The sequence below is a fragment of the Chiloscyllium plagiosum genome, chromosome 4 (assembly GCF_004010195.1).
Source record: "Chiloscyllium plagiosum isolate BGI_BamShark_2017 chromosome 4, ASM401019v2, whole genome shotgun sequence".
Taxonomy (NCBI): Eukaryota; Metazoa; Chordata; class Chondrichthyes; order Orectolobiformes; family Hemiscylliidae; genus Chiloscyllium; species Chiloscyllium plagiosum.
The window spans coordinates 57,716,510-57,733,220 of record NC_057713.1 but is presented as its reverse complement, the minus strand read 5'-3'; the positions used below and the strand labels follow the sequence as shown (position 1 = coordinate 57,733,220).

Below are 16,711 nucleotides of genomic sequence, written 5' to 3'. Positions count from 1 at the left end.
CTATCAGCGTTCTGAAAAGACCACTCCCTCTGCGACTCCCTCGTCAGATCCACACCCCCCACCAACCCAACCTCCACTCCTGGCACCTTCCCCTGCAACCACAAGAAATGCAAAACTTGTGCCCTCACTTCCCTCCAAGGCCCCAAGGGATCCTTCCATATCTGTCAGAAATTCACCTGCACCTCCACACACATCAGTTACTGCATCCACTGCACCCGATGTGGCCTCCTATACATTGGGGAGATAGGCCGCCTACTTGCGGAACGTTTCAGAGAACACCTTTGGGACACCCGCACCAACCAACCCGCACCAACCAACCCAACCGCCCCGTGGCTGAACACTTTAACTCCCCCTCCCACTCTGCCAAGGACGCCTAGAGGAAGAGCATCTCATCTTCCGCCTCGGAACCCTCCAACCACAAGGGATGAATGCAGATTTCTCCAGTTTTCTCATTTACCCTCCTCCCACCTTTTCTCAGTCCCAACCCTCAGACTCAGCACCGCCTTCTTGACCTGCAATCTTCTTCCTGACCTCTCCGCCCTCACCTTAACCTCCTTCCACCTATCGTATTCCCAATCCCCCTCCTCCAAGTCCCTCCTCCCTACCTTTTATCTTAGCCTGCTTGGCACACCCTCCTCATTCCTGAAGAAGGGCTTATGCCCGAAACGTCGATTCTCCTGTTCCTTTGATGCTGCTTGACCTACTGCGCTTTTCCAGCAACACATTTTTAAGCTCTGATCTCCAGCATCTGCAGTCCTCACTTTCTCCTAGCTCTGGTCACCACACTACCAGAAAAATATCGATGCTTTGGAGAAGGTACAGAAAAGGTTTATCAGAATATTGACTGGTGTGGGGGAATTTTAGCTATGGAAAAAGGTTAGATAGATTGGGTTTGTGTGCACTGGAACACAGGAGGTTGACAGGCAACCTGATAGAAATTTATAAGATTGTGAATGGCATGGATAGAATGGGAAGTATGAGTTTTTCTCCCCCAGAGTGGAGGGGTCAATTACGAGAGGACACAGGTTCAAGGTGTGAGGGGGAGGTTTAAAAGAGATGTGTGGGGCAAGTATTTCCAACAAAGGATTGTGAGTGCCTGGAATACACTGACAGAAGGTGGTAGAAGCACACATAACAGCAGTAATCAAGAAGCAACCAGATGAATACATGAAAAGGAAGGGAATAGAGAAATACGGATCCTGTAAATGAAGATAGTTTTAGTTTGGAAGAGCAAAATGTGTCAGCTCAGGCTTGGAGGGCTAAAGGGCCTGTCCCTGTGCTGTATTGTTCTTTGTTCTCTTTGTTCTTTGTTGTTCTATGTCTTAAATAAGTAAAACGAGTCATTAATTTTGCCTTTTAAATTTTTCTTCCTTCCGACCATGTTTGCTGTGTTGTTTTCTAAGCTTGATCACTGTCTCTTCTGGATATCATTATCAAAATAGTTCTCCTGCAATACCTCAAATTGTTTTGCTTTGTAAGCCTGTGTAACACCTTTCCCAACACCACCCCACCCACCTCCACCCCCATCAGCCCTCCCCTGCTCCTGCCTACAGGGTCAGTATTATTCCTGTCAAACTGGGGCAAGACCACCACACAACTCTGGTCTATCACCCCAAAGTAACTGATTATAAGATTAGCACCCCTTCCTTAGTGCTCAATTAATTAGAAACTTTTTGTACAAGTAAAAAGCCATTTCATTTATTGCAACCACTTCACCAGTGAATACAATCATCTGATTTCTACTTCACATCTCTAACTTTGATTACCATTTTTTATAGGACCAACTCTGTGAAATGAATCTTCCAGTATAAACTCCCAGCTTTCCAGTCATTTCCACCCTTATTTGGATAACTGTGTTTACTATTACTTCAAGGTATTATCATACAGATATTTTAACCAGTCATATTGTAGGATGCATAGTCAGATGCTCACTGCTGATCAACAGGGACAGACCAGCCTGCCTGAAAAACTGTAGAATGAAAGGTGGAAAAGTGCTGCCAATCCAGAAGACAGCAGCATCAGCCGTTAATGCTCCTCAGTGGTTTCTGCTGTGAGCATCCATGTATCTGTATCCTTGATCTATAAGAAAACAGAGTTTCTGGCAGTAATAACATCATAGAGACGTCCCAATGTCCCATTTATATTTGGGCAAACTCAGTGGCTTTCCAGTCCATTTAGGTTTATGGCAACTGTCTGAGTTGGTTTAAGTACCTCAGTCACGAGATAATTTCTTTGCACATGGCTGTGGAATTGCACTGCTTTCAAGACTGACAAAATGTTATAAATTTTGCATAGGAAGATAGAACTCTGAGTAAGCCATTCAGCCAGTTGAGCCTGCTATGCTGTTTAATAAGATATGGCTTATGGAATTGTGAATTGAACTCTGTTTTTCTGTCTGCCTGTTCTTCCTCGTAGCTCTTGACTTGATCATTTTTCAAAAATCTATCTAACTCAGCAATGAATAAATTTAGTTACCTCCACCACTCTTTTCTGGGAAGAGAATTCCATAGGCTAACAATCCTCTAAGTCAAAAGTTTTGCCCTCATCTCCATCTTAAGACCTATTATTCTTAAACTTTGTTTCTCAATTCTAGTTAATCCTACAAGGAGAAGCATCCTCTCAGGACCAAGACCATTAAGATTCCTTAGGATGAGATGCTTTGAAAATAAATGTGAAGCTTAAGCATATTGTTACTTTGCTATACTCTAGGCTTATATGTGAAACTAGTTGACAGTGAAGAAAGGAATACCATGCAAAAGCTTGGTAATGAATGGAATGAATCGTTATAGCATATAGAAACAAGGAGAAATTGGGGAAGGCATGTACTCTAGAAATCCAGGAAGGAGACAATTACTTATTTTCAATTGGTAGTGCATGACGACCTGTATATATAAGGAACAGCCTGTTGTCGTTATGGTCATTGCAGGGTTCGCAACAGTGAAGACCCCCATTTACCAAAGACTAATTGCAAATATAGTTTCAGTATCAAACCTTCTGACCTGTGTTTTGCAATTTAATATTCTTGGCTATCAGTTTGCGATTCCTCCGTATGAAGGTAATAGAGAAGGAAGTTAATTTTGTTGAAAAACTAGGTCATCATTTATGGGTGTATTGTGAGATAATGTCTAATAGAAAAATTAATAGAACCAAGCATAACCAGGTTTCGCACAGGCAGTAATCAATTACTGGAGCTGTTTTACGTTCATTTTACAGTTCGTTTATATCACTCAGTATTTCAACTGAATAGCTTTTTTTTAATAAAAATGCATGAATAAGAAATGTACTTTCCTTTTGCTTCTACCAGCAAAATTGTACTGTGCCTACAATTACTGACATCAATCACTAATCTATTAACGGATACTGACTCTGCCATCTATGAAATACTTTAAGAAACTACAGTCTGTGGCAATCATTTTCTATCTCCTAATTTGGCTGGAATATTAACATCACATGTAAAGTGTTATTTCAATATTAATACATGTTTAAAAATATAGTTAATATATTATCAATTTCCCTACTTCTGATGTAGGATTCAGTTTTATTTCTTGATATACTGCATTGCAGTTTTGAGGATATTTTAAGGAAAGCCAGTGCAACATAGAAACTATGTCATCCAAATAATAAATAACACTTGAGAGTTATGAGGCATATTTGCTGGTACAGCTGTTGAAGTTGTGAAGTATTTCTGTAATGCCCTACATATTACATGCATACTTCTCAACTTTCTTGGTGATTAGATATTTTTACTCCCAAAGCACCATTTTTTATAAAAGTAAAATTTTCCTTAATTCCTGTAGACTACTTCATTTTCATTTATAATTATTAGAGTGCATTCTTTGCCCACTCCCTCTTCCCCCCCCCCACACACATCTTTAATATGTTTGTGCAAAGGGAAGCCATACATCTTCCTAAATGTTCCAAAAATTATATTAAAAAGCAGCCAGATGGTAAAAGAAAAACCATATCAGTTAAAGAGGTGCATCAAATTATTTAAGATTAGAGTGGTGCTGGAAAAGCGCAGCAGGTCAGGTAGCATCCGAGGAGCAGGAAAATCGAGGTTTCGGGCAAAAGCCCTTCATCAGGAATGATGCAGGGCTTTTGCCTGAAACGTTGATTTTCTGCTCCTCGGATGCTGCCTGACCTGCTGTGCTTTTCCAGCAACACACTCTAATCTTGACTCTAATCTCCAGCATCTGCAGTACCCACTTTCGCCCATGAACTTATTTATCTTAGCAGAACTGAAATTGGCATCAATGTCAATCAGAAATGAAAAAAAAAATATCAGAACAGACAAATATGTATTGGAAAATGAATAAAAGCTGAAAATGCTGAAAATCCTGCTGCTGTGAGGCAACATTTGCTAAGAGAGAAAAATAATGTAATGTCTCAGGTTGATGACATAACGACAGTATTTTTATCAGAATTCACACTATTTTGCTTTTATATTGGAGAAGGTAGTAACAGGAAGTTGTTTTATTTTTGTCGTACTTGGATCAACTTAAGACTTTAACATCTGTAGAGTCACATAAAATCTTGTCAATAATAAAAACAGAGATTGTGAAAATCTCAGGAGGTCTTGCAGCATCTGTGGAGAGAAAGCAGAGTTTATGTTTCGGGTTCAGTGATCCTTCATCAGAGCTGATGGTCACTAGGAAAATGTTGGTTTTTGTGCAGTGATGGTGGGGGGGGGGTGGAGGGGGGAGGCGGAGGGGTGTAAGGAGTCAACGATATGTAGTGATAGAGGCCAAAGAGAGAGAAAATAGTTGGACAGGTCTTATCATGACAGATTCCTGAATACTTGAGCATGTTCAAGTCATGAATTGATATGTTTTTGGAGACTAATTACATCAATGGATATGGAGATAGAGGTCAATAATCAGTGTTATAATCCCTGCTGCTGACATTACTAGACAAGTCAGATCCCAGAATGCAATCTGGCATTTTTTAAAAATTTAACACAGCACGGGGTTCTGTCATTGAAACATTAGCACACAAGATTGCAGGTTTTGTTTTAACAAGCAGAAGTTTATGACAAAAACAAAGCAAAACACATCCAGGTATGGTGCTGGACATCTTAAAACGCATAAAAGTGGATAAATCCCTGAGACCTGATCAGGTGTATCCTCGAAATCTGTGGGAAGTTAGGGAAGTAATTGCTTGACCTCTTGCTGGGATATTTGTATCATCGATAGCCACAGGTGAGGTACTGGAAGACTGGAGGTTGGCTAACATGGTGCCACTATTTAGGAAGGTGGTAAGGAAAAGCCAGGAAATTAGATACTGGTGTGCCTGACTTGGTGGTGGGCAAATTGTTGGAGGGAATCCTGAGGGACAGGGTTTACATGTATTTGGAAAGGCAAGGGCTAATTTGGGATAATCAACATGGTATTGTGTGTGGAAATTATATCTCACTAACCTGATTGAGTTTTTGAAGAAGTAAGGAAGAGCGTTGATGAGGACAGAGCAGTGGACATGATCTATATGGACTTTAATAAGGCGTTCGACAATATTCCCCATGGGAGACTGGTTAGCAAGGTTCGATCACATGGAATACTGGGAGAACTAGCCATTCGGATACAGACCTGGCTCGAAGGTAGACAATGGTGGCAGAGGGTTGTTCTACGACTGAAAACCTGTGACCAGTGGTGTGCCACAGGGTTCGGTGCAAGGTCTACTGCTTTTCATCATTTATATAAATGATTTAGATGTGAACACAGGAGGTATGATTAGTAAGTTCATAGATAACACCAAATTTGGACAGGCAAGAAGGTTACCTCAGAATACAATGGGACCTTGATCACATGGGCTAATGGGCTGAGGAATGGCAGAAGGAGTATAATTTAGATAAATGTGAGGCACTGTAGAGTAAGCTGATGAACTGTATGGTCTACTCCTGTTGCTACTTTTCAAAAATGAAATAAAAGCATAATTCAATAAACTATTACCTTTATATAAAGTCAAACAACTGTGAGAAATAATAAAACAAAGTGCTGGAAATACCCAGGTTTGGAAGCATTTTGGGAAATTGGAACTAAGTTAGCATTTCAAGTCAAGTATGGCTCGGAGAACTCCATGATGATCGGCATCTGACATTTTCAAAACTTTCTCAATGTCTGTGGACAATGGGGGATGTGGCTGATGCCCATTGATCCTGCTCTGAGATGCTGTTTGATACTCCTTGCAATCAGTGAGTTAAAATGGCCAGATACGCATTCTGATCATAGAAGCCATACTCTCATTTTCAACAGTTAATGCCGTGGTCGGCAATGTAAAGGGCCTGTAGTTATTTTGAAAGTTACTGAAAACAGTTCAGTGTGTAATACAATTGAGGAATGTGTGGGTAGAGTGGTAGGTGAGCTGCGTTTAGGGTGTCAATTAGGTGAGAACCAGTTAGGTGCAAATCCCAAGTGGAATTAATGAAATTTTCTTTTTATTTCAGCAGCTTATGGTAGATCCTACAAGGGAATAGGCACTTCTGGATTTAGAGATGTAATGAGGCAGACTATGGAATTTAAGGTGAAGGAGCCCCTAGGGGGCTGTCACAGTAATATGATAGAACTCATTCAGCAGTTTGAGAGGAAGAAGCCAGGTCAGATGTAATGGTATTACAATTGAGTGAAGGTAACTACAATGACATGAGAGAGGGGCTGGCCAGAATTGATTGAATGGGGAGCCAAGCACAGAGGAAGGAGGAGTAGCAATAGTAGGGGTTTGGGGGGATAATTCAGGAGGCACAGCAGAACTCCTTCCCAAAAGAAAAAGCAGCATACTAAGCAGAGAATGAGGTAACTATGGCTGACAAGGAAAGCCAAGGACAACATAAAAGCAAAAGAGAAAGAATACAATGTGGTGAAGATCAGTGGAAAACCAGATGACTGGAAAGCCTTTTTAAAAACCAGCAGAGAACAACTTAAAATGTAATAAGAGGGAGTGGATGAAATATGAGGGTAAGCTAGCTAGTAATATAAAGAAAATAACGTGAGGTTTTTTGGATAGATGAGAGGCAAGAGTAATGGGGAGCAAAGAAATGGTGGAGAAACTGAATAGGTACTTTGCATCAGTTTTCACAGTGGAATACCAAGCAACATACTAGAACTTTGAAAGTCCAGAGTAGAGATGAGTGCAATGGCCATCACTAAGGAGAAAGTCCTGGGGAAACTGAAAGGTCCAAAGTTAGATAAATCATCTAGACCAGGTGGACTATTTTCCCAGAGTTCTGAAGGAGATGGCTGAGGAAATTGTGGAGGCAGGTGGTCGTTGATAGTCATAATTCAGTGGTGTCAGAGAAGGTCCCTGTCTGGAAAATTGTGAATGTAATATACCACTTTAAGAAGGGAGGGAGGCAGAATGCACGTTGTTAGTAAGATTTGAGTCCATTATTAAAGAAGAGATCATGGAGTATTTGGAAGTGCATAGTAAAATGAGTCAGCATGGCTTCATTAAGACAAATCTGTTAGAATTCCTTGAGGTTGTAATGACCAGATTAGACAAAAGAGTGTCGATGGGCAATATCTTTTTGGATTTCAAGAAGGAATTTGGCAATGTGCTACACAAGGCTACTAATTAAGAAGCAATAACATTAAGGGCAAGGTACTAGCATGGATTGAAGATTGGCTGACTGGCAGAAGGCAGGGAGTGGGAATAAAGGAGTATTTTTCGGGATGGCAGCCAGGGACTAGCAGAGTTTTACACGGTATCAGTGTTAGGAGTCAATTATTCCGTTATACCTCAATGATCTGGATGAAAAATACCGAGGGCATTTTTGCTACATTTTCAGATATCACAATTGCCTCGGTGATAGATGGGTGGAGGGACATGTAGTGTTGAGGAAGCAGGGAGGCTGTAGAAGGACTTGGACAGGCTAGGAGAGTAGGCAAAGAGGTGACAGATGGGATACAATGTGGGAAAATTAAGTTATGCACTTTGATAAGAAGAGACATATAGATAATTTTCTAAATGGTGAAAGGCTTTGGAAATCTGAAGCACAAAGAGACTTAGGAGTCCTAGTTTACATTCTCAAGATTAACATGCAAGTTCTGTGGGCAGTTAGGAAATTTAGGGCATTTGCGATTTTTGAGAAAATTTGAGGTTGAGCTCAGGTTGAGGTTCAGGTTGTAAGTTTGCTTGCTGAGCAGGAAGGTTTGTTTTCAGATGTTTTATCACCATACCAGATAACATCATCAGTGAGCCTCCGAGGAAGCGCTGGTGTTATATCTCACTTTCTGTTTGTGTCTTTGCTTCTTAAGGTGGGTGATATCATTTGTGGTTCTTTTTCTCAGAGGATGGTAGATGGGGTATAGATCAATGTGTTTATTGATGGAGTTCTGGTTAGAGTGCGTATCTCTGTTTAGCTTGCCCTAGGATGAATGTGTTGTCCCAGTCAAAGTGGTATCCTTCCTTGTCTGTATGTAAGGATACTAGTGATAGTGGGTCATGTCTTTTGGTGGCTCGTTGGTGTTCATGTATCCTGATGGTTTGTTTTCTGCCTGTTTGTCCAATGTAGTGTTGTTACAGTCCTTGCATGGTATTTTGTAAATGACGTTTGTTTTGCTGGTTGTTTTGTATCGGGTTCTTTAAGCTGATTAGCCACTGTTTAAAGTGTGTTAGTAGGTTTGTGGGCTCCCATGATGCCAAGGGGTCGGAGTAGTCTGGAAGTCATTTCAAAGATGTCTTTGATTTCAGGTAACGTGGCTAGAGTTTCTTGGCACGTTGTGTCTGCTTGTTTGCGTTTGTTGTTGAGAAATCAATGGACTGTGTTTATTGTCAAACAAACAACCCTCGCAACTATCCAACCCAAACTTTAGGTCAGCTACATGGATGACACCTTAGTGATTACAAAACTGAACAAATTAAAGGAAACCTACAACAGCATCAATAATATCCTTACTGGCATAAAATTCACAAAAGAGGAGGAGAAAAACAACACACACAGACCAAACACTTAACTACAGAAGCAATTATCCCAGCACCCACAAACGGAGCTGCATCGGTGTATTGTTTCAACGAGCCACAACACACTGCAGCACTCAGGAACTATGAACAGCTGAAGAATGGGTACCCAATAAACAGTGTGCCAATTCCTCAACAACAAACACAAACAAGCAGACACAACACTCTCAGAAACTCTAGCCACATTACCTTACATCAAAAACATCTCTGAACTGACTTCCAGACGATTCAGACACCTCGGCATCATGGTAGTCCACAAACCTACCAACACATTTAAACAGCAGCTAATGAACCTAAAGGTCCCTATACAAACAACCAGCAAAACAAATGTCATTTACAAAATACCATGCAAGGACTGTAACAACAATACATCGGACAAAGAGGAAGAAAACTAGCCACCAGGGTACATGAACACCAACTAGCCACCAAAAGACATGACCCACTATCACTAGTATCCTTACATACAGACGAAGAAGGACACCACTTTGACTGGAACAACACATTCATCATACAGGCAGCTAAACAGAGACACGCACGGGAATTCCTAGAGGCCTGGCATTCTAACTGGATCTCCATCAATAACCACATCAACGTGGACCCCATCTATCATCTTCTGAGAAAAAGAACCAGAAATGATATCACCCACCTTAGGAAACCAAGACACATAAATAGAAAGTGGGACGTAACACCAGCACTTCACCGGAGGTTCACTGATGATGTAACCTAGTATCGTGATGAACATCTGAAAACAAACCTTCCAGCTCAATGAGCAAACCTACAACCAGGATGTTTGCACTTATTTGGAGGGGACTAGAATACAAGAACAGGGATGTACTGTGAGGCTGTATAGGCACTGGTCAGATTGTGATTGGAATATTGTTTTGGACCCTCTTTCTATGGAAGGATGCGCTGCCATCAGAATGGTTCAGGGACATTCACAAGAATGATCTCAGGAATGGAGGGCTTGTCATATGGGATCTTTGGATCTGTACAGAGTTTAGAAGGATGAGGGGGGATCTCATTGAAAGTTACAGAATACTGAGGCCTGAATATAGTGGACATGGAGAAGATGTTTCCACACCAGAAGAGACTAGGATGCAAGGGTACAGCCTCAGAGTAAAGGGATGGCCCTTTGGAACTGAAACAAGGAGGAATTTCTTCAGTCAGAGAATGATGAATCTGTGTGCTCAGTGCCACAGAAGGCCACATCATTGAGTAGCTTTAAGACAGAGATAGATAGGGTATTGATTAGTAACAGGATTAAGCATTATGGGGAGAAGGCAGGAGAATGGGGTTGAGAAACTTATCAGCTATGATCAAATGGCAGAGCAGTCTTGATGGACTTGAATAGCACAATTTCTGCTTGTATATCTATAGGAGTTAGGGGTGCTAGGTGAGCCAAGAAAGGGGATGTAAGTTCAGTTGTTCAGTGGAACATGGTGTCATGTTGGATTTGTTGCGGTGGTGTCAAATGAGACAAGAATGTCAGGTCCGTGGGCGGCACGGTGGCACAGTGGTTAGCACTGCTGCCTCACAGCGCCAGAGACCCGGGTTCAATTCCCACCTCAGGCGACTGACTGTGTGGAGTTTGCACATTCTCCCCGTGTCTGCGTGGGTTTCCTCCGGGTGCTCCGGTTTCCTCCCACAATCCAAAAGATGTGCAGGTCAGGTGAATTGGCCATGCTAAATTGCCCGTAGTGTTAGGTAAGGGGTAAATGTAGGGGTAGGGGTATGGGTGGGTTGCGCTTCGGCGGGGCGGTGTGGACTTGTTGGGCCGAAGGGCCTGTTTCCACACTGTATGTAATCTAATTAGTGTCAGTGTGGTGGGTACCAGGTCAGGCAGGGTGTCTGTGTGGTTCAGCAGGGTTCAGTCAGGAGAGTTGTAGAGGTAGACAGGTATATTATTGCTGAGTTGAAGGTTCAGTTTTATTATTACCCATGGGTTAAAACAAATTTTAATTCCATTATTGTTCCTGAGTAACTATTATGCCTATCTGTTGTAACCTTCTCTAAACTTTCCAAGTGTGACCCATAGTCGGGGACTTAATTAGAAGGTTCCAGAGGCTGGGCAATTTCCCCAGTGATATTTCAATTTTCGAGGCAATTCCTATAAAGTTAATCGTGCCAGAATTTCCAATGCACAACTCCAATCTACCCTAGTACAACCTCTATCTCCCCATTGGAACCTCTGGTCTTTTGTAAATGGAGAGAGATTACAGAATTGGTACCATGACCAAATTAGCTATGATTCCATCAAATGCTGGAGAAGCTTCAAAACTAAATCCTATGTTTGTATGTTACCTTGAATAAATCGAATAGGGAACTCAAGACACTTCTTAGAATGACTAGGATGATGTTCACTTGAATAAAGGATGAACTAAGTGGCTAGCATAGATGCATTCAGGGATAGGATAGATGAGCACCTGAGGGCAATGTTGTACACATTATATATGTTGATAGGGTTAGATTAAGAAGGATATGACGAGGCTTATGTAGTACACAAATACTGGCATAGAAAACAAAAACAGAAATTGCTGGAAAAACTCAGCAAGTTTGGCAGCATCTGTGGAAAGAAAACAGAGTTAATGTTTTGGGTCCAGTGACCTTTCTTCAGAACTGAATTGACCTGTTGGTCTAAATAGTCTGTTTCTATGCTGCAAATAAGTAATAGTTCTAACTGGAACACCGAGGAAGTTTGCACCTTGATAGGAAGGAAATCATCACACACAATTCCTGACACCTATTATTAACTTATGGCTTTATTCAGTTCCTGCCATAAATGCTTAGCACTACAATTCATGTATTTTGAACTAAACACACAAACTGTTTGTCCCACTTTATATCAGATCATGAAAAATGAGGGAGCTAAATATGTAAAGTTGAATGCTGAATTCAGCAATATTACTAAGAGTACTCCACAGCATCAGAAACAATTCCAACCACACACTTATTGATTTGAATGCTGTAAAGGTGATCTTAGTGACTGCCTAAAACTGACATTGATGATATCAATAGAGAGAAATAAACAATGTGAGAGTAAATGCTAGTGCAAAGAATTGGGTTAGGAAATGTGTCCCAGATACAAATTATCTGTCGTGTTTAAGGAATGAATTGTAGGTACAAATTCAACATTGTGCAAATGGTGGTAGAAATTGGAGTTCTTGTTTTGCAAATGACAGTTGATTCTAGATCAGCTATTCAAGTTGCAACTGAAATTCGTAGATTCTTGTTAAATAAAGATATTAAGGGGTATGGAGCAAAGGTGGGTTTATGGTGTTAGATTGCAGATCTACTGTAATCTTCCGAACTAACTTTTCAAGGATTAAAAATCAGTAAAACCACTTTCTGGAATAAACTGTTTCTTGAGATAATATAACAAGGAATTAAAAGCATATGCCCATTAGCCATATCTTAGAAAAGAAGGAATTGAAGCTAGATACACTGTTTTAACAACTTCTTGATAACTAGCTGTCTTATGCCACAAGGACAAATAATTGCCCAGCAGAAGAATTTAAGGAGTTAATAGCAGCATTGGCTGTGTTCTGAAGCGACAACTAACACCAAATGTACAATGGAACAGAGAAGCTACTCCTGATAAAAAGGCAAGCTACAGACTTGATGACTTTAGAAATCTAGTAAGTGATGTGGATGAATGGATCTAAAGGATCATTGATAAACTCACACCACAGACTTCACTAGACAGAAAATCCTATTAGAATTTAACTTTGAAATTCTTCAGTAGCACTACTCTGGAGAAGCACACTGTACAAGGATCTGGGCATATCAAAGACAAATGTTGTTGATTGGAATCATAGCTAAATTCCGTCATTAATAGGGTAATAGCTAGGTGTGGCTGTGAGGCTTAGCTTACTTCAGGAGTCTTATTTTGATTGCTACATGCAATAAAGTTTAAGTAATTGATTCAGTATTTGATTGTCTGAGAGCTTTCTTAATAAGTAGCTGAATTAAAGGTAGCTTGTGGTAATTTACAGACAATAGGCCATAATCACATTTAATAGTGAGAGAGGGTGGAAAGGCAAAGTGGCCTATTCTGTTCCTATGTTAGTCTTCTTGAATATGCTGATAAGTGACCCACAGCTTGTTTTGAGATTCACACCTGAAATGAAATTATCCTGATACCAAATGCACATACAGTCTACAGCAGTGTTCCTTAAGTAAATTGCCATTAAAAAAATTGTACTTTTCTTTTTAATAATTCCTTTTAATTTAAAACTCTTGACAGGAATTAAATATGTGAGCTGTCCACTTCTGCTTAGTGCTTCTGAAGTGCTTACCACCTCAGACTCAAGTAATTTTTGTTTTCTTCCATTCCCACCTGCTTCCACAGCCAATCCTGGCAACTCATTGGTACTGTCTTAACCAGCCAAGCAGAACTGTAGTGATTCCTTCTTAGGCTTTAATAAACATTATTTCTGTTCATTTTGATGAGCATGTTGATATAGGCTTTTGCCAAGCCAATTTTCATGAATGACATTTAGGCCAAATGAAACAAATTTTTTAATATATAAACAGGCAGTACAAGAAAAGTACTTGACGCACCAATTTTAAATGCTCCAATATTCAGTATGATTTTCCTGTGTTTCATGTAAATAATGTTTATGACATGAAAAAGCAGAAACGCTATAATCAATATCACTCTGAAACTGATTGCACACAAAGTTATCCCAAGGGACAGGCAGATCCTTAAAGATGGCACCTATGAGTTGTCACTCCTAATACCAACAACCAGTTCAGTACAGTATCTAACTGACTGACTACATTGAGTGAAGTGTCCATTGGGAAGTCATTTATACGTAACAGTTTTGAAAACGTAGGCATGCAATGTTTTAAATCAATTTACAGCTATAATGTGTTTAAAATGTAATATGATTCCAATGGCAGAGCTCGGAATAGTGCAACAAAACCTACTTAAATGTAGAAGACCAGTAGAGAATTTTAAAGTGTGCAATGATCATATTGAACATCTTATTACTCCACAGAACAACACAACACAGTGAGAAGTTAGAAGTGGATCCAAGCAAGCACCGGTGTGTTGATTTGACGAACATAGTGACAGAGAGGAAATCAGTTGCTCAAGGTCCCATCAAATTCCATCAACTGAAGTTACCAGAAAGAAACAGTGATGACTTCCAGGACAACCCTGAAGTTCCAGCATTAGTTGATTAAAAATAGCTTTGAATCAGGATCATCTGATTGTAGTGTCATTCCTCTACACAATTCATCTGTAAACTTAACTAAATTGTTAAAACTATATTATGTTTAAGCAGTAATAACCATAAAGATATCCATTACTAGAACTGTCTGGCTATGTTGTTGTTTACTATTAATTGACAAATGTTTTCCTATATTAACGAGAGAGAAGCAAATTAGTTTATTTTTTAGATATACAAAATGCAAATAGAAAAAAGAATTATAAAAATTATTTGTAATAGGAGGTTGAGTAGACCATTTACCCAATCAAGGCTTCGCTGCATTGAGACTCATGGTTGGTGTGTTGCCTCCCAGGTGCCAGGGTCCATGATGTCTTGGATTGTGTCTTTGGGGTCCTGAAGTGAGAGGGTGACCATCCCCAAGTTGTGGTCCATGTAGGTACCAACGACACAGGTAGAAAGAGGGATAGGGATGTAAGGCAGGATTTGAGGGAGCAAGGGTGGAAGCTGAGAGCTAGAACAAACAGAGTTATTATCTCTGGTTTGTTAACCGTGCCGCATGATAGCGAGGCAAGGAATAGGGAGAGATATCAGCTGAACACATGGCTGCAAGGATGATGCAGGAGGGAGGGTTTCAGACACATGGATAATTGGGGCTCATTCTGGGGAAGATGGAACCTCTACAAATAGGATGGTCTTCACTTGAACCAGAGGTGTACTCAAATCATGGGCGGAAAATTTGCTAGTGCTATCCCGGTCGGTTTAAACTAGCTCAGTAGGGGCATGGGAACCTGAGGTGTAGTTCCAGTGCACAGGAGGATGGAAGTATGGAGGGCATGGACGGGATTTCACGGTCACAGGAATGTGCTGACAGCAAGCTGGTTTGAAGTGTGTTTATTTCAACGCCAGAGTTATCGATGAGGGAAGGGCAATTATAATGTGATTAGGCAAGACTTAGGATACATAGAAAGGGGTCGCAAAATGCAGGGGATGGGGAGAATAGTGCAACAAAACCTACTTAAATGTAGAAGACCAGTAGAGAATTTTAAAGTGTGCAATGATCATATTGAACATCTTATTACTCCACAGAACAACACAACACAGTGAGAAGTTAGAAGTGGATCCAAGCAAGCACCGGTGTGTTGATTTGACGAACATAGTGACAGAGAGGAAATCAGTTGCTTAAGCTCTCCTTAAAATGTGGAGCTTTTTTTAAGGAACAGATATTGAGTGCCCTTGATAGGTATGACCCTGTCAGGCACGGAGGAAGTGATAAGGTAAGGAAACCGTGGTTTACTGCAGAAATTGCATCTCTTGTTAAGTGGAAGAAGGTGGTTTATGTGACAATGAGACGAGATGGTTCAGATGAGGCAATGGAGAGTTACAGATTAGCTAGGAAAGATTTAAAGAGAGAGTTAAGAAGAACAAAGAGAGGACATGAGCAATCTTGAGCAGGTAGAATAAAGGAGAACCCTAAAACCTTCTATAGGTATGTGAGCAGTAAAAAGATGATGAGCGTAGTAATAGGGTCAGTCAAAGACAGAAGTGAGAAGTTCTGTGTGGACCCTATGGAGATCGGAGAGGTGCTAAACAAATACTTCTCATCGGTTTTCACTTAGGGAAAGGAGAATAATGTAGAGAAGAACGCGATACAAGATATTAGACTAGAAAGGATCGAGGTTTGTAAGGAAGAGGTGTTATCAATTCTAGAAGGGCTGGATGGGAGTTATCTGAGGATTTTCTGGGAAGCTAGGGAGGAGGTGTTGGAGCTTTTGACTTTGTTCTTTGAGTCATCATTGTCTACAGGTTTAGTACCAGAGAACTGGAGGATTGCAAATGTGCCCTTGTTCAAGAAGGGCAGTAGAGATGACCCAGGTAATTATAGACCATTGAGCCTTACACCTGTTGTAGGAAAACTTTTGGATAGGACTTATAATAATCTAGCAAGCAACAATTTGATTGCAGATAGTCAACATGGTTTCATCAAGGGCAGATCATATCTCTCAAACCTCATTGAGTTTTTTGAGAAGGTGACTAAGCATGTGGATGAGGGTAGGGCAGTTAACGTGGTGTACATGGACTTCAGTAAGGCCTTTGATAAGCCCAGGTAGGGTTTTGGAGAAAATGCAGAGGCATGGGATTAAGGGTGATTTAGCAGCTTGGATTAGAAACTGGCTTTCTGTAAGAAGGCAATGAGTGGTGGTTGATGGAAAATATCCAGCCTGGAGTCCGGGTACCAGTGGTGTGCCACATGGATCTGTTTTGGGACCACGGCTGTTTGTCATTTTTATAAATGACTTAGACGCAGGCATAGGTGAATGGGTTAGTAAGTTTGCAGATGACACTAAAGTCGGTGGAGTGGTGGACAGTGTGGAAGAATGTTGCAGGTTCAGGGGGACTTGGATGAACTGCAGAATTGGGCTGAAAGGTGGCAAATGGAGTTCAATACAGATAAATGTAAGGTGATTCACTTTGGGAAGAATAACAGGAAGGATCAATGGAAAGGTTCTTGGTAGTGTGGATGTGCAGAGAAATCTTGGAGTCCATGTACATAGATCCTTAATAGCACTATCAGGCTGGGTGGCAGCTTT

At 40.7% G+C, this 16,711-nt stretch overlaps 1 protein-coding gene across 1 annotated transcript in view; it reads left to right on the top strand.

The window, feature by feature from the left end:
* The window catches only part of dnaaf11 (dynein axonemal assembly factor 11), a 75,140-nt gene extending 60,899 nt beyond the window's left edge, over positions 1-14,241 (top strand). Inside the window, exon 12 of the mRNA XM_043689401.1 lies at positions 13,950-14,241. Within this exon, the coding sequence (XP_043545336.1) occupies positions 13,950-14,136 (187 nt within the window). The 3' untranslated portion in view covers positions 14,137-14,241. The remainder of the gene's footprint in view (positions 1-13,949) is intronic.
* The last annotated feature ends 2,470 nt before the right edge of the window (positions 14,242-16,711 follow it).